The sequence below is a fragment of the Lissotriton helveticus genome, chromosome 2_1 (assembly GCF_964261635.1).
Source record: "Lissotriton helveticus chromosome 2_1, aLisHel1.1, whole genome shotgun sequence".
NCBI lineage: Eukaryota > Metazoa > Chordata > Amphibia > Caudata > Salamandridae > Lissotriton > Lissotriton helveticus.
Genome location: NC_136059.1, coordinates 111,931,196 through 111,957,527, shown reverse-complemented (window position 1 = coordinate 111,957,527; position 26,332 = coordinate 111,931,196). Strand labels below are relative to the sequence as shown.

General features: G+C 44.4%; 1 protein-coding gene across 2 annotated transcripts in view; it reads right to left on the bottom strand.

Moving 5' to 3' along the window:
- Window positions 1-26,332, bottom strand: part of LOC144817775 (C-type lectin domain family 4 member F-like) — a 449,481-nt gene that overhangs the window by 316,619 nt on the left and 106,530 nt on the right. For both annotated transcript variants that reach the window (XM_078674581.1, XM_078674582.1), the window contains exon 4: window positions 481-585. In XM_078674581.1, coding sequence (XP_078530707.1) covers window positions 481-585 — 105 coding nt within the window. The remainder of the gene's footprint in view (window positions 1-480; window positions 586-26,332) is intronic.

Below are 26,332 nucleotides of genomic sequence, written 5' to 3'. Positions count from 1 at the left end.
CACTGAGGCACGAAGATCCCCACTGTAGCCTCCTCCCCAGCCCGGTAGCATGCAAATAACTACTCCACACACATAGCTGTCTAGTGTACATCTTTATTCTTCAGAGTGCAACCATTAACCAACTCGTAATGCATCACATAGCTCTATTTAACCACACCCAGAAATAGCCCACACTCCTACAGAGTCCTTCAGGGACCAGAAGGACCCTACTATACAAAAACGCACAAGACATTACACTCACCAGGCATTCACAGATTTCTACATCTGGCAGGCAGAGGTGCGGAAGCCATAACTTCACTGACATGGTAAGCTACTGGACCGCGTGCCACTTCCTCAGTGATCCTGGCCATTGTATACAAAAGTCAGTACACACCATGGAGAATCTCCACTAGTATTAGAAATGGAAGATATATGCTATGGAAAAGCTGGTACAACTTAACTGAATTATGTGTTTTATTTATTCTCAGCACAGATACTCACTTAAGCCTTGTAGCAATGATTGGTCTCTGCTGGCTGTTTCCTCCTTTTCCTTCAACATGTGCACAGCTGTTTGAAACGTTGAAAGATGCCCCAGAATTTGGAAACCTGAATGTGTACATAAACAGCAGTTACAGTATGTTTTGTACATCTACATTACAACACTTGTGGGACACCCCCGCGCCGCACGGCCACCAGCTGCTGCGTGTGCCCCTCTGTGCCTGTCTGCCTCGCCGCCGGTCTAGCGGCCGCCTTGCTCCTCCCTTGCGCGCTGGTTCTGCTGCCTTGCCGGAATTTGTGCTTGTTTGTTTTTCCAGAAGCCTGTGCTTGTTTTTGCCGTAATTTGTGCTTGTTGTACCATTAGTTTATACTTGTTTTTGCCGTACTCTGAGCCTGTTCTTTTTGTCCCCGCAATTTGTGCTTGTTTTATTTCGTGACTTTCTCTTTTCTGTCCTAACGTCCCCTCTCCCCCTGTCTTCGTTCTGTCCCCCCCCCATCTGTGCCAGTAGTCGTATTTTGCTTGTTTGTGTTCCCTTTTTCCCGCCGCCCTCGCCGCTCTCCCTCCCCGCTTCCCGCCACCGCCAGTTGCCCCGCCCCTTTCTCTTTTGTTCCCTCCCCGCTCCCGCCTCCCAGCTGCCCCGCCCACCCGCGCACTTCGCCTTATATGGCGACCGTGCGAACGCGCAGCGTTGACGCGCAGCGGGCGCGCCGATTGTGCGCCGAAGGCGCGCCAAAGGTAAGCCCGTCTGCGCCCGTCCGCGCCTGGACCGCGCCCAGTGCCAGGACCCCTGGCCCCCACCGACGGAAGCCGACCCGACGAACCTACAGCGCCGCCGACCTCACCGCACTCAACACCGGCCACATCCCAGGATGTCACCGAGCCGCCCCGAAGCACACCCACGGACCCTTCAGCTGCCTCGCCTGCAAGTTCACCTGCATCCGGACCTTCCCTGCACCCGACAAGCCGAACTCCAGCAGCACCCACCTCAAGTGCATCCTGCTCAACACCCGCTCCATCCACAGACACGCCGTAGAACTCTGGAACCTGCTCGACACAACCGCCCCCGACGTTGCCTTCATCACCGAGACCTGGATGAACGCCTCCTCAGCCCCAGACATCGCCATCGCCATCCCAGAGGGCTACAAGATCACCCGGAGGGACCGCGACAACCAGACCGGAGGAGGAATCGCCATCATCCACAGAGACACCATCCGCATCACGACCAACACCGACGACACCCTCACCACCGCTGAACACCTGCACTTCCAGATCCACACCAACCCGAAGACCACCCTCAGAGGCACCCTGATCTACCGACCCCCGGGACCGCGCACACGATTCAGCGAGGACATCGCCGACTTCGTCAGCCCGCACGCTCTCCCCTCCGCCGACTACATCCTCCTGGGGGACCTCAACTTCCACCTGGAGAACAACAACGACCGCAACACCATCACCCTGCTCGACAACCTCGACAACCTCGGACTCAAGCAACTGGTGACCACCCCCACCCACCTCGCCGGACACACACTCGACGCCGTCTTCTCATCCAGCAAAGACGTCACCTTCAGCCACGCAACAGGACTCCACTGGACGGACCACAGCTGCGTCCACTTCACCTTCAGAAGAACGACGATCCACCACCTCCAGCAACAGGTTGCTCGAAGAAGCTGGAACAAGATCACAGCCGACCAGCTCACCGCCTCCCTGAGCCAGCACCCTCCCGCCAACTCAGCGAACCCCAGCCAGGCCGCCGACAACCTCACGAAGTGGATCAGCAACTGCGCGGACGAACTCGCCCCTCTAAGGACCCCGCCCAGCAGATCCTGCAGCAGAAAAACACCATGGTTCACCGACGAACTCAAGTGCTCCAAGAAGAACTGTCGAGCCCTCGAGAAAGCCTGGAGAAGGGAACCAACGACGGACAACATGACCACCCTCAAGCTCGCCACCCGGAAACACCACCAACTGATCCGCGCCACCAAGAAAAATGCATACAAGGACCGGCTGGACAACAACGCACACAACTGCAAGGAACTCTTCAACATCGTGAAAGAGCTCTCCAACCCCAACGCCGGAAACAACGACATCACACCGTCGCAAGACCTCTGCAACTCCCTCGCGTCCTACTTCCACAACAAGATCACGGACATACACAACAGCTTCAACAACCAACCAACGCAAGCCACAACCGCAACGACGCCACCATCCACCACCCTCCGCACCTGGACCCCGATCAGCACCGAAGACACCATCCGCACCATGAACTCCATCCATTCCGGATCTCCGACTGACCCCTGCCCTCACCACGTCTTCAACAAGGCCGACGCTGTCCTCGCACCCCACCTGCGGGACATCATCAACACCTCCTTCGACTCCGCCACCTTCCCTGAGAGCTGGAAGCACGCCGAACTCAGCGCTCTCCTCAAGAAACCCACAGCAGACCCCACCGACCTCAAGAACTACCGTCCCATCTCGCTCCTCCCGTTCCCGGCCAAAGTCATCGAGAAGACCGTCAACAAACAGCTGGCCGCCTTCCTCGAGATGAATGGATCCCTCGACCCCTCACAGTCCGGCTTCCGAGCAAACCACAGCACCGAGACCGCCCTCATCGCCGCCACCGACGACCTTCGAACTCTGATGGACAACGGAGAAACAGCGGCCCTCATCCTCCTGGACCTCTCCGCGGCTTTCGACACTGTCTGCCACCGCACCCTAGTACAGCGCCTCAGCAACATCGGAATCCAGGAGAAGGCACTGGAATGGATCACCTCCTTCCTCGACGGAAGAACACAAAGAGTCCGCCTACCACCGTACAAGTCAGAGGCCACCAAAGTCATCTGCGGCGTACCCCAAGGATCCTCGCTGAGCCCAACCCTCTTCAACGTCTACATGAGCCCCCTCGCGGCCATCGCACGCCAACACAACCTGAACATCATCTCCTACGCCGACGACACCCAGCTGATCCTCTCCCTGACCAACGACCCCGCCACCGCCAGAGCCAACCTGCACGAAGGGATGAGAGACGTAGCCGAATGGATGACGACCAGCCGCCTGAAACTGAACTCAGACAAGACGGAGGTCCTCATCCTGGGCTCCACGCCCTCCGCCTGGGATGACTCCTGGTGGCCCCCCGCCCTGGGCACCGCACCCAAACCGACGGACCACGCACGCAACCTGGGCTTCATCCTGGACTCCTCCCTCGCCATGACCAGACAAGTCAACGCCGTCTCCTCGTCATGCTTCAACATCCTGCGCATGCTACGTAAGATCTTCCGGTGGATCCCCACCGAGACGAGGAAGACGGTCACCCAAGCCCTCGTCACCAGCCGACTGGACTACGGCAACGCCCTCTACGCCGGAACCACCGCCAAACTCCAGAAGAGACTCCAGCGGATCCAGAACGCCTCGGCGAGACTCATCCTCGACATCCCCCGACGCAGCCACATCTCCGGACACCTGAGAGATCTGCACTGGCTCCCGGTCAACAAGAGAATCACCTTCCGGCTCCTCACCCACGCGCACAAAGCCCTACACGACCAAGGCCCGAGCTACCTCAACAACCGGATCAACTTCTACACTCCCAAGCGCCTCCTCAGATCAACCAACCACGCCCTCGCCGCCGTCCCCCGCATCCGAAGAGCGACAACAGGAGGAAGATCCTTCTCCTACCTGGCCGCCAAGACCTGGAACTCACTTCCGACCGAGCTGCGCCTGACCCAAGACCACCTCTCCTTCAGGAAGAAGCTCAAGACCTGGCTGTTCGAGCAGTAGCGGCACCCCCCCCCTCCCAGCGCCTTGAGACCCTACGGGTGAGTAGTGCGCTCTACAAATGACCTGATTGATTGATTGATTGAACATATAACCAGTAAAGTCCAGGTTGCAGGCTCAAATCCATACATGGTAACCATAGGTTGTGATCCTTCCAAGATAAACTAAACAAGAACCGTTTTCGATTTATTACTTACAGTTGTATGTAAACATGGTGTATATAATGTACTTTGGATAAATGTCCTGCACAATTAACAGATTATTAACCGATTATTGTTGGCAGAACAACATATTCAACATGCCAGATGTCAAACTTACATGATAGAGCTGTTGTCATTGTGTGTTCACCGTGCGCCTGAATTACAAAACCATGACATATGTATATAGAATGTCGTTGTCATGTTTTACTTTGAAGCTGCTCTTGCTGATGCGCTGAAATTATGCAATGTTTTCATAATGCTAAATTCCCCATGGATGTATAGTTCTGTAGAAAAACTTTCCTCTTTAGGGGTCGATTACAATCTCGTGCGGAAAGCACTCCGACCAAATTGTTTCCGGAATGCTTTCTGACCTACACAGATCAGGGGTGTCCGACCGAGTGATTTGTATGCATCCATTTGTATCCGGACACAATTTGGTCAGACTCCCATTGACTTCAATGGGAGCCTGTGTTCTGAACGTGAACACAGGCTCCCATTGAAGAAAGGAGTGGCTGGGCAAAAACGTACACCCTTTGGCGGGCACCCCATGGTGACTGCCACACTGTGCATGGTTGGGAAGAGGGGACCCTGTGTGAAGGGGACCCTGCAACGGGACCCCAAAGCCCAATTCTGACAGCTGTTTCATTCTGGAGAAACCAATTTGGAACAGCTGTCCGGATCGGTCATTGTAATCCCTCACTTAGAAACCCATAGAACTGTACAATTCGGTTCTGGAAAGGCTTGAGGTGTCTGAATGTCTTTCAGAACCGATTCTGTTTCCGGTTTCCGGGCAACGTAATCGGTCATTCAGAACTGTGACCATTTCGAGCAGAAACAAGGCTTCCGAATCAGATTCGGCAAGCCCAGATTCGGAGCCAGGGACAAGGGCATGTGTAAAGATTTAACATGTGTCGCTTGAGAGTGTTGCAGCGGAAAGCTTACCAACATTTACTTCACCCTTATTACAATTTTTGAATCACTAGGATAATTTCATCATCTTCCCTCAAACTCACAATAGACTCGATTGATACTCTTTTCGCCACAAATTAGGTCCTCCAATAGATCTTTTTGTTGAGCTGCCAGAGACTAGAATACTTAGAAACGTGAACAATTATTCTATGAGAACCTGGAATAAAATAATTGCTTACCTGAAACCTAACTCAATACCTTTCCTCGTCACAGATACAAATACCTTGGAAACAAGAAATATGACTAAAGAATGAGACAGAATCGATAATTATAATTAATGGAATACATTTATCTAATGCCCTTGTATTGCATAGACAAGTCAAGATAATGCATTTTAAAACAGATTTAATGACAAGGTATTATCAGAGGTAGCCTCAAAACACAGTACAGATCATTATTAGACAGCTAGAAATTGTCTGTGGATGGTAACAGGATACATTTTGAGTTTCAGTTGTTAATCATACAAACCAAAGGAAAGCTGATTGTTTCAAGTTCGTTCTCAAGTAGATCTGGTCAAGTTTGGACTGCAGCACTACATGCCACAGTAGGAGCCAGATAACATCTAAGCCCAAAGGTTATTTCTCTGCGCAACTTTACCAGCTGGCAAAGTATAGGATTCGAGGTCACAGTTAGATATAGTTCAGTTCATTAAAGTCTATTCCATCCTGGTTAGGTGGATAAGGGGCATAGAAAAGACAATATAGATCAAAAGTCTGTTCGACAGCATGCAGGAAGGAGAGGAAAATGACAGCCAGCCCAGACTTCTCCTCTGATGGGGCAATTATCCCTCAAAATGTTCCTGGTGTGCACCTCTTAAAGTATCAATTCCATCAGTCCATAGGGTTCTCATTAGTCACTCACCAGTGAGCTGTTGTGGGGTGATCAGTGGATCACACATATCTGGAAGTATTAGGTAATCCTTTTTGCAAATGTCATACAGATTCATTAATTTAATTGTAGTACCATTTCGTCACTTCTACGGAAGTGGGTGGTGCTTTACTTTGCTCACAGTCCATCCGTTACCGGTGCCTTTTCCAGGGTTTGCAACAATATTGTTACATTTTTATTGAATATGCTTCTCAGCAAGAAGTGAGTCCATTGTTAGTCAATACACAAAACTTCACAGAAAGTTCTCATAGGGCTTAGGTGACTGTCTCACATTATTTCACATTTACATAGGAAAATGAAAAGCATTTGAGGCCTAAATGAAAAATTAGCTGAATCCCTACAGTTTAATATTATTATAAAAACACACATTCATAAATGCATATCTACTTTCTCCATTATTTCAGTTATAGTTTTCTTCAGGAACTACACATCAATGTTAGGTACTACTAAAAATAATGGGGCTTATTTATGAGCCCCTGCGTCAATTTTCCGCCGCTGTTGCGTCACTTTTTGTGATGCAGAAGCAGCATAAAATATGCGCCTCGTTGCGCCATATTTACGAAGTGACGCATCTAGGCACATGGGGCTTGCCCAAAGTGAAAGGTACATTGCTGGAGTTGTGTCACGATTCCGACACAACTACGGCAATGCGCCACTTTTGCGACCCCTGCATAGGAGTTGTCCCCCTGTGCACAGCGTAAGAAGCCAAGTATGTGGTTTAATTATGTTGTGAAAAAATAAAAATTGTCGTGCACCCAAGTAGATTGTCGATTGATTTAATCACCAACCGCCCATATCAAAATACCTTCTGTTCAAACAGTCATCACTATTATAAAGTTCATAATGATCAGATATATGCTTCAATGCTTCAAAGCAATGTTAATCTCCGTTCATAATTGATCCCAATGCATTTCGGGCATGACTTCTGCCCTTCATCAGGGGAACATTCTGTAGACAAAATAACAGCTGTACTGGGTCTTAGAAAGAAGAACCTCATGTAGTCTCAAGGCAAAACATTAGGAAAGTTATACATAATCGTCATGAGCATGCGTGGAAACTCGTGAAGAGAGTCATGTATCATGTGTTAAACCCTGGGATACCCAAAGGTGAAATTAATGCTTGAAAGGTATGGCGCTGCATGTAGTCGTAGGTCAATGGCGAAGAACATACATGAACGTGCAGTGTTGGGCCAGTTGCAAAAGAGTGGCATAATAGAAGACATCGCGGTGTGGACAGGATTAGACCAGTGAACGTGACATGTTAAACACTGTCAAAGAGACGTGTTGGAACGGTTGCGAAATGAGGTGGTAATGTGCACAGTGCAAAGAAATGATTACGACACTTAGCTTGAAAAAATAGGTGAAAAGACTCGTGCAAGACCGCGTGCAGGGAAGATACCAAGTCGGCAAAAACAAAACATACGATTAGAGTATCTCACGTAATCCCAGCAGGAAAAGGAATTGTGATCTCTGAAGAGAAACAAGATTCCGGTTAATAAACCATGGCGGTAAAAATAATGGAACAGATAAACAATGGGTCCTCAGAATGAGGTACTTACTAGTCAGACGGTTACGAGGACCAACAAGTGTCCCGGTGTTGCATCCCGGCGTGCAGAGTGAAGGTGCAAGTGTTTACGGCGAGTGAAAAACATCAAACTAATAAAGTTAAAACGAACGCTGGAGGGCTGACGTGCCGATGTGTTTTAATAAACATAAAGGTAGGACCAAATCGGGGGAAAAGTGTCCCGCCACGTTGGAAGAGAGTGCATGTTAGAAATGCGAGTTGTTAAAGGGACGAAGGGTGTCAGGTGTGAATGTGTTGTGTGTGGATGAACATGTACAATGAATCAGACAAGTGTTCTAAAACAAAAAACAGTAAAAAACAGATAACAGTACGTCATACGAATAGGAATGGTAATTTACACAAAAGTGCCACAGATAGATTGCTTATAAATCAACGAGTTAAAACAATCACAGAAAAGATGAAAGGTCCATATTCATGATATGAAAGTAGATGGTATGTTAAAGATAACACAAAAACTCCATTCTGTCATTAAGCCCATTAGGCTGCATTGTGCATAAGTAACGTATCCAAAAATTCTCTCTCCGAAGGAGTCTGTTCTTGTTACTGCTGTCTTCAACCTGCTTTATGGTTTCGAGTATAAGAAATTGAAGTTGCGAAATATTGTGTCTTTTCTCCATGAAATGTGTGGCCACGGTGGATTTGGCGTTCTTGGTTCTAATGTTGCTTTTGTGTTCCAGAATGCGGGTACGTATTTTCCGTTCTGTGTGGCCAACATAACATAGGCTGTGAACAACAAGGACCCCCTGATCAGAAATAATAATTCCTAGGACAGGGAAATGGATTGTGTGTATATGACTAAAACAATCCTAACAAACATAAGGGAAGGGTAATTGCAAAAAGGAACCTACAAATTTATTTCGATACAAAAATTCTATTCTTTTTAATACATTTTCATGTTAAAAACAAACATTGTATACATCCAAGTTACGTAAAAATGACACACAAACAAATTATACAGTATTAATAAAGGTTATCACGCAATATTAAAAAAGGAAGAAAGTGGCAATCAATACTTTCGACGCGCGTTACGGCGTTCTGAAAAAACGCCTTCTTCAGGAGCCACAAATTATATCTGAAATACACAATTGATAAACATAAAAATACAATCACTTACATTTATTAAAAAAAGATCTATTTCAATTAACAATAAAACATCGTATAAGGCATAATTAATTCGACAAATTTAAAACAATCTTTCTATGCAACACACCTTCCCTGCTTGCTATAGCAATATAATATTTGCTAGACAAGTTACAAAACTAATATTTTTATATTTGAGCAGTTGTTTGGTAGCCAAACCAAAGTAAATAGGGACCCAATGGAGAATGACCATCCCAGGCTTAGATAGTATTAGGGCGATTGTATAAAAGAGGTAAAAACCAGAATCATTCAATCACTAGATATTGATAACCACTTTGTAAGTCCTAAACTGTAACATAGGCAGTTATATAGTACAAGGAGGACAATACTTACTCTTAAAATTGCATCACAATGGCTAGAACCAACTTCAATTTCCTTAACAATTCATAATTCAGTGTTGTAAAGGATATGACAATAAATCACTGTGGGTGGAAGAGGACATACATTAGATACCATACTTCATGGCAATGCAAAGCTATAGTACAGCTCAATCATGTGGATGACAGACACAACATAATTTGCTCACCCAAAAGAACATGTTGTTGGTTCTAGTTGGAGCTAGATGGTTCTAATCGTCGCACATAGGGACCAAAAGACCACGTTTGTAGTTCTGGATATGGTTTCGTTTTGTAAGCTTTCACTTAGTATCTAAATTATGAACAGAATTTAAACCATAAGTACTTGTATATTTATAAAGACGGCAAGCTAAGTAGAACGTCCAAGGCGAACCACTAACAAAATAATATGCTTACCTAGGTGTATTGTGGAAGCAATCTCCTTATTGCGATTATGGAAAAGCTCAATGCCTGCGTCCTACGTCCTGCCTGAGCTTGTATCGTCCGGCTAAATTCTATGGTTATCCTAGACGGAAACAAATACCCACACTCATTGGTATTTTGATCGATACTATTTAAGATTAGTAGCTGATTTTTATCTAATCCTTTAAGTTCGCCGTTCGTCACTCTTTTAACTAAGGGCGTTACTTTATACATGCGCTGCAATATGGTATTCAATTAAAACCAACATGTTCCCCTTATTCACTTGCCTCACGTCTGATCTCTTAAATGAAACTGAAGAAGGGCCATGAGAAAAAGAGAAAGAGGGAAAATATATCTTGCATTATTTCTGAATGCGCCTGTTTTAATACCAAAAGTCTCAAGAAATTATTAAGGACTTCTCAATCAAAGATAGGTATAACTTACATGTAACTATAATTTATAATAATCAGACCAGACAACTGAACCGAATATACTCGTGTCCGTGAGGATTGGAATCTTCAAAGCCCGGAAATTATTTTACCGGTCCTTTCTCTCGCTCCGCGTGATTCTAAATCACAAAAAACAAAACCCACAGTGTTCGTAATAAAGAACACATTGCATTGCATGTATAAAGTAACGCCCTTAGTTAAAAGAGTGAGTGACGAACAGCGAACTTAAAGGATTAGATAAAAATCAGCTACTAATCTTAAATAGAATAGATCAAAATACCAATGAGTGTGGGCATTTGTTTCCGTCTAGGATAACCAAAGAATTTAGCCGGACGATACAAGCTCAGGCAGGACGTAGGACGCAGGCATTGAGCTTTTCCATAATCGCAATAAGGAGATTGCTTCCACAATACACCTAGGTAAGCATATTATTTTGTTAGTGGTCCGCCTTGGACGTTCTACTTAGCTTGCCGTCTTTATAAATATACAAGTATTTATGGTTTAAATTCTGTTCATAATTTAGATACTAAGTGAAAGCTTAAAAAACGAAACCATATCCAGAACTACAAACGTGGTCTTTTGGTCCCTATGTGTGATGATTAGAACCATCTAGCTCCAACTAGAACCAACAACATGTTCTTTTGAGTGAGCAAATTATGTTGTGTCTGTCATCCACATGATTGAGCTGTACTATAGCTTTGCATCGCCATGTATCTAATGTATGTCCTCTTCCAGCCACAGTGATTTATTGTCATATCCTTTACAACACTGAATTATGAATTGTTAAGGAAATAGAAGTTGGTTCTAGCCATTGTGATGAAATTTTAAGAGTAAGTATTGTCCTCCTTGTACTATATAACTGCCTATGGTACAGTTTAGGACTTACAAAGTGGTTATCAATATCTAGTGATTGAATGATTCTGGTTTTTACCTCTTTTATACAATCGCCCTAATACTATCTAAGCCTGGGATGGTCATTCTCCATTGGGTCCCTATTTACTTTGGTTTGGCTACCAAACAACTGCTCAAATATAAAAATATTAGTTTTGTAACTTGTCTAGCAAATATTATATTGCTATAGCAAGTAGGGAAGGTGTGTTGCATAGAAAGATTGTTTTAAATTTGTCGAGTTAATTATGCCTTATACGATGTTTTATTGTTAATTGAAATAGATCTTTTTTTAATAAATATAAGTGATTGTATTTTTATGTTTATCAATTGTGTATTTCAGATATAATTTGTGGCTCCTAAAGAAGGCGTTTTTTCAGAACGCCGAAACGCGCGTCGAAAGTATTGATTGCCACTTTCTTCCTTTTTTAATATTGCGTGATAATATTTTATTAATACTGTATAATTTGTTTGTGTGTCATTTTTACGTAACTTGGATGTATACAATGTTTGTTTTTTACATGAAAATTTATTAAAAAGAATAGAATCTTCCCTTATGTTTGTTAGGATTGTTTTAGTCATATACACACAACATAACATAGGCCACAGGGGCATTTGAGTAAGTATATGACATTCGACGTGTTGCATGTGGCATTGACTTTCAGTTTGATGGTAGTGCCTTTCATGGGGTGATGAATACTGTTGCCTGGTATAGAGTTATGACAATTGCTGCAGTTATGACATGGTACGAAACCCTTGTATTCGATTGTTTGTGGGTCTCCGGAGGAGCGTGTGAGCAAATCCTTTAAATTGGGTCATCTGGTGTACGAGAAAATGGGTTTGTTTTCAAAGAGACCTCTAAAATCAGGTTCCCTACTTAACAATGGCCAATATTTTAAAATGATGTTGCGATATCTGTTGATGGTGGTTGAATATTTGGACACTACTACCATGCGGTTCATATCTTGTTTCTGTTTCACTGACAGTAGATCCTGTCTCTTGAAGGCATCACACCTGTTCTTGGCAGTTTCCAAGGTCTCAGCCGGATATCCACGGTCTTTAAATCTTGTGGACATGTCATCAATTTGTTTGGAACATTCGGAAGGTTCTGATACAATTCGTTTTACTCTCAGAAATTGAGAGAAGGGTAAATTATTCTTAAGGCCTGGTCTGTGGAAACTGGTGTAATCTAGAATACTGTTACGGTCTGTCTCTTTGCGGAATAGGGTGGTGGAAAATTTGCCATGCTCTAATAGTACTCTAACATCCAGGAAATTGATTGAACGTTGATTGTATTCCCATGTGAATTGTATGCGGTCGTCAATATAATTAAGTTGCTCTAGAAATTGCATGAGTCGGTTGGCTGTTCCTGACCACAGTATAAAAATGTCATCAATGTAGCGGAGAAAAATCTTTCCATGTTCTAGCCACATGTGTTCATTCAAGATGTGTTGTTGTTCAAAGTAGTGCATAAACAGGTTGGCATAGACTGGAGCTGCACAATTGCCCATGGAAGTGCCGCTTAACTGTAGGTACCAGTTTCATTCCATTTGAAATAACTCTGATACAGTGTGAACATGAGCAGTTCCATCAACAGGATTTGCGGTTTGGGTTCCATGTTGGAATCAAGTAAAACTTGCTCAATGGCTACTATGCAGAGGTTATGGAAATTGAAGTGTACAGTGATTTCACATCAACTGTACAGAGCCGAAGTTCTTCTTCTGGGTTGGTTTGAATGGCGTTTATTTTGATCATGAAGTCAGTGGTGTCTCGAATGTATGATGGAATATTGGTAACGAAAAGTTGCAGATGTTTGTCAATGAACTTTCCGATTGGTTCATGGATACTACGTTTGGTGGAAACAATAGGTCTAAATGGAGGCTTTTGTAAATTTTTATGAATTTTAGGTAGCATGTATAATGATGGTGACCTGGGATTCTCCTGTATCAAGTATCTTTTAACTCTGTCTGTGATGAAACCTTCGTCAAATGCTTTCTGTACAATGTTCAACCGTAGCGATGCAAATTCATTTGTGGGATTGTAATCCAATTTGGCATAAGTATTGGTGTCGGAAACATGGAGTGATACTTGTTCTAGGTAGTATGAACTGTCCATGATAACTAAGGCGCCGCCTTGTAGGCTAGGCGTTTTGACAAGTTATGGACTGATTGTTGGCAAGTTTCGAACTTTGTTGAAATTTTAGAGACATGATTTCTTGCTTTACTAGGTTTTCAAAAGTGTCAATTATTTTGTGGCTCACCGGCTCACCGGACGTAACCCCATCAGCATGTCTTCTTGTTGGATGTTTGTTAAGACCACATTCTCAAAATAGTTCCTTAGTCTGATGTTTCTCATAAGTTTAAAGAAACTAATTTCTAGTTCCAAGGTGTTGGTGGTAGTAGTGGGCACAAAGGTTTGTCCCTTCTATAATGTGCGTATTTCATGATTCGATAGTTGTTGTGAAGAAATGTTACTAACCAAGTTGTTGAAGTCTGTTATCTCTTCTTGCCTCTCTTGTTTTTGATTTCTGTCGGTTCTTTTGTTTTTTTATTTATTTATTTATTTATTTGCGATATTTTTATTGCGCATACAAATACCCGAAGGTGTCTCGGCGCATGTGGAGGCAAGAGGGACCAAAACAGCAAGCTCACTGGTTGAACAACCAAGTCTTTAAGAGCCTACCGAAGCTCATCAGATTGGGGGCAGTTTTGATAGTGAGTGGCAAAAGGTTCCAAAGCTTAGGCGCAGCAACCAGGAAGCGTCTATCTCCCCAGGTTGCTGTTCTTGTGCGAGGTACCGGCAGGAGGCAGGTGTTAGCAGATCTCAGCTGCCTTTTAGGGGTGTACAACTGAAATGCTTCAGTCAGAAACTTAGGTTCGACGCCGTGCACTGCCTTATAGGCAATGCAGAGGGCCTTGAATTTAATGCGGCCCTCTACTCTTAGCCAATGAAGATGACGAATGGCGGGAGTAGTAGGCTGGCGGCGGGGGATGTCTAAAAGAATTCTAGCAGCCGCATTCTGTATGGACTACAGTTTAGACAAAACGAGTTTCTGAGAGTTAAGAAAGAGGGCATTCCCGTAGTCAATTTTAGAAAACACCAGGGTAGAGACCAGGGTCTTCCCGGCTGAGGTAGGGAGGTAAGGCAGCAATTTCCTGATATTCTTTAAAATAAAGAAGGCAGATGACACAACCTGGTTGACGTGAAGATTAAATGACAGCTTGCTGTCAAAAACAACTCCCAAGTTTCTAGCCTTTTCAACTGGGACAGGTGGAGAGCCCAGCTGGTTGGGCCACCAGATGGAAGACCATTCCGGGGAGAGTTTGCCAAAAGTCATGACCTCGGTTTTGTCTGAGTTAAGCCTCAGACAATTGGAGGACATCCAGGTACTGACAGCAAGCATGGCTCTTTGGAAATTGGCAGCCACCACTGGGCCGTCCTTATGGATCGCCAGAACCAGTTGGGTGTCGTCTGCGTAAGATGTAAGTCGCACCCCATGGGCCTTTATTACCCTCGCTAAGTCCGCTACATAGATATTAAATAGCGTAGGACTTAGCGAGGAGCCCTGTGGGACTCCGCATGGGAGTGCAGAGACAGGAGAGTAAAAATTACCCAACTTCACTGTCTGGGTACGGGTTTCTACTGTTTTGACCCCGCCTGGGTCGTCCTGCCCGCTTGGGCCTTCTTCTAAAAAATGAACCACAGTGGCGGATGTTGTAGGAGATTTCTCCACTGGTCCTTCTTTGTGTTGTGATGTTTGAGATCGTGATTCACTTTCTGAAGAGGAGGTGTCTGTTGCAGAATATGGGTTATATGGCCGAGTCTGATGGCGGCGGGCATACACCTCTGCCCAAGTGTATACCTCCCCGAGCTTGTAATCTATAGTGTCTCTCTTAAACTTGCGAATCTTACGTTCCTGTATTTCTTGAGTGTACTTATTTAATTGCACATTGATGTCATCCAAAGTTTTAGTGAAGTCAGTCGCTTCCATGGTGTTAGTCAATTCTGTTTTGATGAGGTTAATTTCTGTCGCTAGGAGGGCACACTGAGTGTGGCGCATCGCTGCTTTCACGCCCTATTTCTTTAGGCATTATATGTGTGTTACCATTTTCAAGCATATTTATTAACCGGTCTCTCTTAAGTTCATCTATAATTGTATATACGTCACAGAAATTCAGATTTCCACTATGTAATTTCTTCCATAAATTAAGCAATTCTGGATTTCAAGAACTTCATAATTTTTTTTATTATTTTTTAAAAAAAAATTTATTTTATTTATTTTTTGTCCTCATTTGCCTTTTCTTCAAAAAGGACCATACCAACCACCTTGCACGACTTATAGGCGTGATTTGACATTTTGGTAGTAGAGATGTCCCAGAAGAAGAAGTCAGGGTGCTTTAGCTCCATCAAGGTGTATTTCAACCTGTAGGACCTTTATCGAAACTTGACTGGCCCTGGTCCAGGAGTATTCGAGGCATAATCATTGGACCCGGGGAAAAAAAATAAAAAAATCCCGGATTCATCTCCAGTTGATTAGGAGATCCCAGAAAGCCATGTTACGCTTACTAGCTGTTCTTTTGAGGTCCATTTTAGATGTTTCATATAAGGAGGAAAGCCACAGAGAGTGTAATGGGGGTGTTTTCTCTACCCAATGTATGCAGATTTGTCTTCTCGCCAATAAGATTGCGTAGAAGAGAAAGGATTTCGCCTTGCCTTTGATGTTATCTTCCAACCCAAAGATGACAAGTGAGAGGGTTATTTCCAAAGATCTGTTTAGGATAGAGTTTAAAGTTTTCTTCACATCTTCCCAGAAATTTAATATGTCAGGACATTCCAAGAACATATGTATATCACAAGCACCTACCAAGTTGCATTTATTACATTTTTTATTTGGTAGAAATTTAGATAGTTTCAAAGGAGTTATGTATGCATGATGTGCAGAGAAGAGGTGGTTTCGTCTTAGCCATGAAGGCTTTACAGTTTTATATAATAGTCCGAAAGAATTTTGCCACCTCTCCTCACATGGGATACCAATCGCCGTTCCCCATAATTCATCTGGGAGTTGGAATTCTCCATCAATTTCCTCCAACGGCTGCCAGTACCATGTAGCTAGCTCCTTCCCTCCCATAGCTCGTTCCACCAACTTTTGTTCCGTTATGCTTGTTTTCCCTAAATTCAGAAAAGGGGGTGGTGATGAACAGAGTGTCTGAATTAAGCAGACCACTCTTACCCAGTCCAAAGATCAGGGCTTGATCCATCACCGTTATTTAGCTCACTGCCCCATCCCAGCTCAGAACCTGGCTATATGCAAATTAGTCTGTCCCTGGCCCAGTGCATCATGGGAACAGGGCAGACCAAACTACCAAGCCAATTCTTCACCAGAAAGGAGACAAGCTTCCGGGGACCGGTTTCTGCCATTTCAGGCGTCGTCGGCCCGGCTTGCTTGAATCCTGATGGAGCAGTGAGCAAGGGACTCATGTCTGAGTATACCCTTCTACGCTTATGGTGGACAAAATGATTCAGAAAAGGGGGTGGTGATGAACAGAGTGTCTGAATTAAGCAGACCACTCTTACCCAGTCCAAAGATCAGGGCTTGATCCATCACCGTTATTTAGCTCACTGCCCCATCCCAGCTCAGAACCTGGCTATATGCAAATTAGTCTGTCCCTGGCCCAGTGCATCATGGGAACAGGGCAGACCAAACTACCAAGCCAATTCTTCACCAGAAAGGAGACAAGCTTCCGGGGACCGGTTTCTGCCATTTCAGGCGTCGTCGGCCCGGCTTGCTTGAATCCTGATGGAGCAGTGAGCAAGGGACTCATGTCTGAGTATACCCTTCCACGCTTATGGTGGACAAAATGATTCAGAAAAGGGGGTGGTGATGAACAGAGTGTCTGAATTAAGCAGACCACTCTTACCCAGTCCAAAGATCAGGGCTTGATCCATCACCGTTATTTAGCTCACTGCCCCATCCCAGCTCAGAACCTGGCTATATGCAAATTAGTCTGTCCCTGGCCCAGTGCATCATGGGAACAGGGCAGACCAAACTACCAAGCCAATTCTTCACCAGAAAGGAGACAAGCTTCCGGGGACCGGTTTCTGCCATTCCAGGCGTCGTCGGCCCGGCTTGCTTGAATCCTGATGGAGCAGTGAGCAAGGGACTCATGTCTGAGTATACCCTTCCACGCTTATGGTGGACAAAATGATTCAGAAAAGGGGGTGGTGATGAACAGAGTGTCTGAATTAAGCAGACCACTCTTACCCAGTCCAAAGATCAGGGCTTGATCCATCACCATTATTTAGCTCACTGCCCCATCCCAGCTCAGAACCTGGCTATATGCAAATTAGTCTGTCCCTGGCCCAGTGCATCATGGGAACAGGGCAGACCAAACTACCAAGCCAATTCTTCACCAGAAAGGAGACAAGCTTCCGGGGACCGGTTTCTGCCATTCCAGGCGTCGTCGGCCCGGCTTGCTTGAATCCTGATGGAGCAGTGAGCAAGGGACTCATGTCTGAGTATACCCTTCCACGCTTATGGTGGACAAAATGATTCACCACCCCCTTTTCTGAATCATTTTGTCCACCATAAGCGTGGAAGGGTATACTCAGATGTGAGTCCCTTGCTCATTGCACCATCAGGATTCAAGCAAGCCGGGCCGACGACGCCTGAAATGGCAGAAACCGGTCCCCGGAAGCTTGTTTCCTTCCCAGTACAAGAATTGGCTTGGTAGTTTTGTTTGCCCTGTTCCCATCATGCACTGGGACAGGAACAGACTAATTTGCATATAGCCAAGTTCTGAGCTGGGATGGTGCAGTGAGCTAAAAAATGGTGATGGATCAAGCCCTGATCTTTGGACTGGGTAAGAGTGGTCTGCTTAATTCAGGCACTCTGTTCATCACCACCCCCTTTTCTGAATCATTTTGTCCACCATAAGCGTGGAAGGGTATACTCAGATGTGAGTCCCTTGCTCATTGCACCATCAGGATTCAAGCAAGCCGGGCCGACGACGCCTGAAATGGCAGAAACCGGTCCCCGGAAGCTTGTTTCCTTCCCAGTACAAGAATTGGCTTGGTAGTTTGGTTTGCCCTGTTCCCATCATGCACTGGGACAGGAACAGACTAATTTGCATATAGCCAAGTTCTGAGCTGGGATGGTGCAGTGAGCTAAAAAACGGTGATGGATCAAGCCCTGATCTTTGGACTGGGTAAGAGTAGTCTGCTTAATTCAGGCACTCTGTTCATCACCACCCCCTTTTCTGAATCATGTTTTCCCTAAATTAGCATCAATACGAGTCTGAGATCTCACCCAGCTGTTTAATTGAATGTATTTGAATCTGGACAACCCTGAGCCAACTAGTTCATACAACTCGTCCCATGCTATAAAATTACCATCTTTGAATAGTTGGCCCCATCTTGTAATACCTGCTTGTTCTATTATTGTGGAGAGACTATCTCGCAAGCATGGTGGCAACCCGGGTGAGTCCCAGATTGGGGAGTAGTTGGAATAATATGACAAGCCCAGTTTCTTTCTGATGTTAGACCAGTTTTTAGCGCATGATTGTTCTATTTTGAGTTTAATGTTTTTGAAGAATTTCTGACATCCAAATTTAAACATAAAGCCATCCAGTGCTAGATTAGCCCCCATTAACATGGCCTTATACATAGAATCAGTTGTAAGATTAAATGGTATTTTTAGGAGCATTCTTGAATGTGACAACTGGAAGGCCCATGAATAATACAACAAGTCCGGCAGTGCAAGGCCACCTTTTTCTCTTCTTCTTCTTAACTTTTTCCATGCGATTCTTGTGGTTTTATAGTTCCATATGAAAGAATTGATTTCTCTTTGAGATTTTTCAATCATTTTCGAGTCAAAGGCAGTTGGAATAGTATTAAAAACAAAGGTGAATTTTGGGAGGATACACATTTTAACTAAATTCACTCTACCGATTGTCGAAAGTGGTAGATGTGACCAAGATTTTAGAAGCTTTTTGCTCTCGGTGTGTATCCTATCCAGATTAGTTTGCCCAATGCTGCCCACTTCTTGGGTTATTCTTATTCCTAAGTAGCGCATCGATGAAGATATTTTTGCCCCCAGCTGTATGTTTGGTAGATTCCATGCCATTATCTCACTTTTACTGGAGTCGATGTCGTAGCCCGATATATGACCGAATTCTTCAGCCCGTTGGATAACGACTGGGTACGCCTTTACTGGGTCAGATGTAAAGACCAAAATATCGTCTGCATACAGTGCTACCCGCCTTTCCCACTCTCCAAAGCTAAAAGATGGAATATTAGCCTCGTCCCTTAAAAGCTGAGCGAACGGTTCGATGTATAAATTGAATAGGAGAGGGGAAAGCGGGCATCCCTGCCTTGTACCTCTAGATATATTAAAAGCTTCGGTCAGAGACCCGTTGACCAGTAACCTAGCTGACGGTGCACTATATAGCTGTTTGATAGTCCTACAGAACCCCTCCCCGCAGTTGAATTTTTTTAATACATCGTTAAGATACAGCCAATTGACTCTGTCAAACGCTTTGGTTGCGTCTAGAGTCAGAGTAGCCTAGGGTAAAGAAAAAGCAGTAGCGATGTCTATAGCCCCCACAGCTTCATATGTTAACTCTGCTAATTGTCTGCCCTTGATGAATCCTTTTTGGTCAGAGTGTACAATTTTGCCGATGACACTAGCCAGTCTTGTAGAGATAATCGTTGTAAAAAGTTTATAGTCATTGTTGAGTAATGATATTGGTCTGTATGACCCGCAGTCTAATGGTGATTTTCCCGGTTTCGGGATGAGTACAATCGTAGCCTCTCCCCAAGTTTTTGGCGGCAGGTCACCATCTATTAGGATGCCGTTAAAAAGTGTCATAAGCACGGGGGCAATAATAACCTCAAGAGATCTATACATTTCTCCAGGCAGACCGTCCGGACCTGCCGCCTTTCCTTTTTTTGATTGACGGATTGCTTTCTTAACCTCGTCTTCAGTAATCTTAACCTCCAAGAGATTGCTCTGGCTTGTTGATAAAGTTGGGATGGTAATGGCATCCAGTCAACTGTCCCTTGCTTGCTGGACATTGGGAAGGTCCTCTTTATAAATCACCTCAAAAAAGTCAAAGAAAGCTCTCCCTATCTCTGGGTTAGTAGATCTTGTCTCTGATTCTCCAGGTATCTTAATTTCCCTGATATAATTAAGGGCTTTGTCCGCTCTTATTTTCCACGCAAGTACCTTCCCTGCGGCTTCTCCAAATTCAAATTGGGAGGATTTGCTCACTTCCCATCTTTTGTTTATTCTCTCTTGTAAAGTATTTTCCAATTGGGTTTTTTATTCAGTCATTTTCTCATGTTCTCTGTATGTTACTAAAGACGGGTCAATCTTTGATTCTAAAAGTTTCATGTCTTGTTCTAGACTTTTTATTTTTTGAGTATATAGTTTCCACCTATAAGAGGCTCTGCTAGTGATCTGTCCCCTTAGGAAGGCTTTACAGGCCTCCCAAACGACTGTTGGGCCTGCAGAATTTCTATGTGTATCAAAAAAGGCTAGAGATTCGTCCGACAGAAATTTGATCTCTTCCTCCTCAAGCAGCAATGTCCGGTCGAAAGACCAGGATGGGTGATTAACCAGATTTTCAGATTTTAAAGTGAATTTTATTGCAGAGTGGTCTGAAAGATGTGATGGTATATAATCAATTGAAACCAGAGTGTCCTTTAGACAGTAACTACAAAAGGCATAGTTGATTCTAGATTTGTGTTTGAAGCGGCTGTTCCTAAAGGACACACCTGGTTTATTGTCGACTCTTTCTCTCCATAAATCTGCCAGTCCCAAATGTATCATGATGGTTTTAAGGGTATCTCTAGATTTAACGGAACTGCAAATTCTGGATTTTATTGATTTATCTAATCTGGGGTCTAGAACAATATTAAAATCTCCCATCCAGATTATTGGATCCTGGACTGATATTAATTGATTTCTTACAGCGTCCAGGTGCGATGGATCATCTGAGTTGGGACCATAGTATCCTACCAATGTCCTCATTTGACCATCGAGAGAGACTCTGACTATTAACCATCTCCCTGTATTATCTTCCTTACATTCCTGTATTTGCGCTCTTACCGATTTATTGAAAATGAATATTACCCCTCTTATGTTCGCGTTGTGATCTGTGGAACAGAATTTATCTATCCACCTTTGTTTTCTTAATATAGTGATGGCTTCTGATTTAAGAAGATGAGTTTCCTGCAACGCAATGATCTGCGCCTGTGAGTCTCTCAGATACTGTAAGATACGATCTCTTCTTCCTCTCACGCGCAGACCATTCACGTTCCAGGACATGTAATTAACTGTTGTCATGTTTTAATTTCATTCCCTTGCGTCTTCATTCTTTTGCTAATATCTTTAACTTTATTATTGTTTTTTGATTTTAACCTGTCAAATATTTGATTTTGAAGTAAGTTGAAGGCTGGAACACAAAAATGAACTGCCAAATGAGGATTTTTTATTTTTTTACCACCCCAGCCCCTTGGAAACCCTCCCTTATTTATTCTGGCTTGGTGTTAAGCCAGGTGAACGCCGTTCACCAGCCTTTCTTTGACCCTCTACCGTTACATTTTCCTCGACAATGAAGAGTAGATAAAAGAAAAAAAAAAAGAACAGCTGTGACTATGTCAATGAAGGTAAGGATATCACCAATAACTGTCATACCGAGAGGGGATATTTGAGATTAATCTGAGAATTAATCTGAAGGTTTCATCAGTACTTTTTTTTATTTCTATTTTTCTATTTTTGTAGACCTCCTCAGTGATTTTTTTTTTTTTAAGTATATGCATGTGACCCTATTGTGCTATTGGATAAAGAACATCCATTTTTAATTTATTTAGTGATTTTTTATTGTTTTGCTGCTTGGGTTTTTTTTGTAGGTCTTTTTTTTTTACTTTCTTCCCCTTCTCTCTTTTTTTTTTGTAGGTCTTTTTTATTTATATTATTATTATTTTTTTTTTTTTGTCTTTTGACAAGCTCTGTTTACCTTTGGCAATACCTATATTAACTTATTTTGTGAGCCTGAGCTTGAGCGTGATCTCTAATGGAGCCTAATAGGTCATCAGCGTCATGTATAGAGCGAACATTATGCATCTTATTGTTATACATGACTCGGAGAAATGCGGGAAATCTCATCTGTACTGTCGCACCGAATGATCTGAATTTGTCTATACGCTGCGCGAGCTCCCACTGCCTATCCAGCGTGGTTTTCGAGAGATCTGAACGTATCTCAAAAGAGAAATCAAGGCCCTTAATTGTACCTGCTTTCAGAGCAAGATTTAATATTTTTTCTTTGAGAGCATAGGTCAAAAAGTTGATTAGGACTTTCCTTGGTTTGGTCCTTGCTGGATTCATACGAAATGGATCTCTGTGTATTCGCTGAATGTCTTTGTCTAGTTCTTCAGCAGTCTCTTCCAAGGTGAGTGAACTTTTTAATAATTGTACTATGAAGCCTTTAAGGTCCCCACCTTCTTTCCCTTCTGGAATTTTTAGGAGTCGGATGTTGTTATGCCTAGAATAATTTTCCAAGACTTCAATTCTTTTTCTCATGTTTTCGCCCTCACTTTGGAGAGTATGTACTTTGGATCTAACTGACTTCAGATTTGTGGTCAGTAGGCTTACCGAGCTTTCTAGTGCTTCCGTTCTCCCACAGAGACTATCGACCTTTTGACCCAATTCCTCACAGGTTACCCTTATCTCTATTGGTTAGTTTTGGAGACCACAAAATCTTGTCTTATCTCCTCTCTCATTGCTGCAATAGAGAAGACTATAGCCTCGAGCGCGTTGCCAAAACCTAACTCTGAGTTTTGAACCGTTACATTTTTCTTCTTCCCCACTTCAGTTATCAAAGTCTCATTTACTAAGGTCTCCTTTTGTCGGGCAGGGGCTGTGTTATCGGTGGAACTCACTGTATGTATTTCTGTAAGAGGCAGAGCAGACAGAGTAGATCTTTCAGCGGCTTCAAGCGATGCCTCTTCTAATGAAGGATCCAGGGGTAAGCCTGATCTCGGGGTAGATAAAACGAACCCTGTTTGGTTATCCGGGTGATCCTGTTCGCATTACATTTTTGTTTTCCAAAGCAGCAGCCATATCTTGTGTGATCTGCAGTACTTGTGGCAGAGCTTTAAAGTATGATCGCAGAGACGGGGTTATGTCTCCTGGAGCTTTTATTTTTCTATTCTTATTTTTGCTTTGGAGCTGTTTTTGAGTGATGTGCCTATCTTTCACTGTTTCTGGCTTTTTTTTAACCCGGGCTTTTTTTTTAAACTCCCCCAAGGTGCCTTCTGGGACCTGTAGTCCGTTCCCCTCTGACCCTGATTCTTTCCCCTTATTTTTAGTCTTACTCCTGGTCATTCTTGCTTGTAGGATTTTATTCAAATCGCTGTCTGTCTTTGCCCCCTCCTTAAATAATTCAAAGACCTTACTTGAGTTGTGAGAAAAAATGTTCCGGTCACTCAGCTTGTCAAACCCCTTCTCTGCTACAGTTGTTGTTGTGTCATTCTTCTCCTCCACAACCGAACCGGTCGATAGCACAGCTCTCCATGACTCCTCTCCTTTTCCTCCACCAAGTGCTGCCGCCGTATGCGTGCTACGAGCAGCGGACGCTCGGACGCGCCTGATCTCCACGGCTGCCCGCCCCAGAGCAGGAGAGAGGCGGTGAGCGGTACCGCTAGCGGCGGGCACATTCACAGAGACTTCACCGTTCTCAGAGATTACTGCAGGAATCCCCCCATCAAGGCTCCGTGCAAAAAAGGCACAATCTGTAATTGGTAACAGCCGTCATCCGCAGGGGTAGCGACGAAGGTCTCAAGAGACTGCTTCTCGGCGCGCGAGCCGCGTTAGCCTACGACCGCCATGTTTCCCATGAAGAACTTCATTATGTATATATATATATTTCATGTTTGATGCACATTTAAATGCATATTATCACAAAACGCTCCAGCACATTTTATTCTTTCAAAACACGTAAAAGCATTTACGTGTAGTTCTTATTGCTTCTCTATTTGTTTACATTTTCATATCATCATCTTAGAGCACACTAAATGAATTTATGATGCAACATGTATTCTCAAATTTTTCCGACTTAGCAGGTTAACTTGTCTTCATCAATAAATATTTGTCGTATTGATCTTTCTTGGAAGAATTAATAAAGGCAGACGTCAGATAACATCCACACTTGATTAGGCGCTATTTGAAAAATGCGGCCAATTTACAACGTGACGTATGTATGAGATGTGTCACGTTGTAAAGCCCTGCGCCACATTATACCTGCGCCAGGTATAATGTATGCAGGGTAGGCGTTCCCATGCAAAAGGCCACGTAGAACTGGTGCAGTGAAATTTACAAGATTTCACTGTGTCATTCTACGCCTTCACTGTCTCAAAATCCCTATGCCTGCTCAGTCCAGGCGTAAGGATTGACACAGGGCTTTTTACATAGGACCTACCTATGTTTTCTAGCGCATTGCTGGAGTTGCGTCACTTTTGTGACCAACTCCAACAATGCGTCACTTTTGCTCAACAGATGCGTCAGAATTTCTGATCCATCTGTAATTCCTTGCGCCGTGGTGCACTGCATTGTAAATACAGTGCATCCATGGTGGCACAAGGACTTATGGAACTAATGGAAGGAAACTGACGCTTCTATGCAGATTCATCAGTTCCTTGTAAATCTGCCCCTTGGTTCGCTCGGACTTCCATTGAAGTCCATAGGAGCCTGTATACTGGACGCGTGCACAGGCTCCCATTGCAAAAAGGGGGGAGTGGGGAAACGTACACCCTGTGGCGGGCACCCCATTTTGGAAATGCAGAAATGCACTGTATTTACAATAATACGGTGCACCCCTGTGTTCCCCCTAGTGCTGGCGCTAACATTAGCTATGGAGTGCTAACGCAGGCATCCTTGCACCATAGTTCAAGGGTGGCTGGGTTGCAGTGAATGATTGTTCATGTTCTGGATAGTTTCCTTTCTGCACATAAATCAATAATGGTGATATGTAACTTCTATATGTGCTCCAGAATGCAGCAGATATAGAAGTTGCAACTTGTCATTTTCTAATGCTTGTTTATGTACAGGATGGGACCCCTTCCTGCACATGAACAATTTCTCATGACGATTTGATCTCTCTATGTGTGCTGCAGAATGCAACACAGATTGAAACAGCAAAAATGAGGTTAAGGCCAGGTTTTCCCTGGTCCTATTTTTGGTGCTGCCCAATGTTTATGCCACCCTTGTAAATAAAGGGCAGCGTCAAAAAGCAATGGGTGTTGTAGAGTAATGCCCACTGCAACCCCCATTGCCCGACCCTTGCGGGCTAAGTGCTGCATGAAAGGGGCATTATTTACAAGGCAGTGTTAAGCCACGTTAAGTGACTTATCGTCGCCTTTTAAATAAGGCGAAGGGATTGTTGCCACTGGAACATCAAAAAAGTGACGTTCTGCTGCTGATAAGCCCTTGTAATAGGCCCCCCTAGTACTTCAATCAATCAATCAAGCGTTTGTTAGAGCGTGACTACTCACCCGTAAGGGTCTCAAGGTGCTGGGGCTGGAGGGGTGCAGGTTCTGGTCCCTTGAAGAGCCAGGTCTTGAGATCTCTCACAAAGATGGGGAGCGATGTTGTCTGTCTGAGGTGGAGCAGAAGGGCGTTCAAGGCCTTGGCCATGAGGAAGGAGAAGGAGCGGTCTCCCGGTCTGGTTTTACGGGTGGTAGGCTGATCGTAGGGTCATTTGGGGTGCTTGGAATTTAAGTCAGCCGTTCAGGCATGCTGGTCCGGTGTCGTAGAGGGCCTCGTGTGTGTGGGTGAGCATCTTGAAAGTGACTCTTGCCTCAATGGGGAGCCAGTGGAGTGTGCGCAGGTGCTGGGAGATGTGACAGTGTTTCGGCAGGTTGAGGACCAGTCTTGCGACGGCATTCTGGACGTTCTGTAGCTTGCGGGTGAGGTTTTTGCTAATTCCGGCGTAGACTGCGTAGTCGAGTCTGCTTGTGACTCGGGCATGCATGACGGTCTTTCTGTGTTCCAGGGGGATCCATTTGAAGGTCTTAAGTGGGAGGCGGATGTTGTGGAAGCAGGAGGACGAGACTGCATTGATCTGGTGGTCCAATCTGAGCCCAGGATTATTCCCAGGTTGCACGTGTGGTCCGTGGGCGGGTTCCTGAGAACGGGGGCCCCTCAATGTGGTG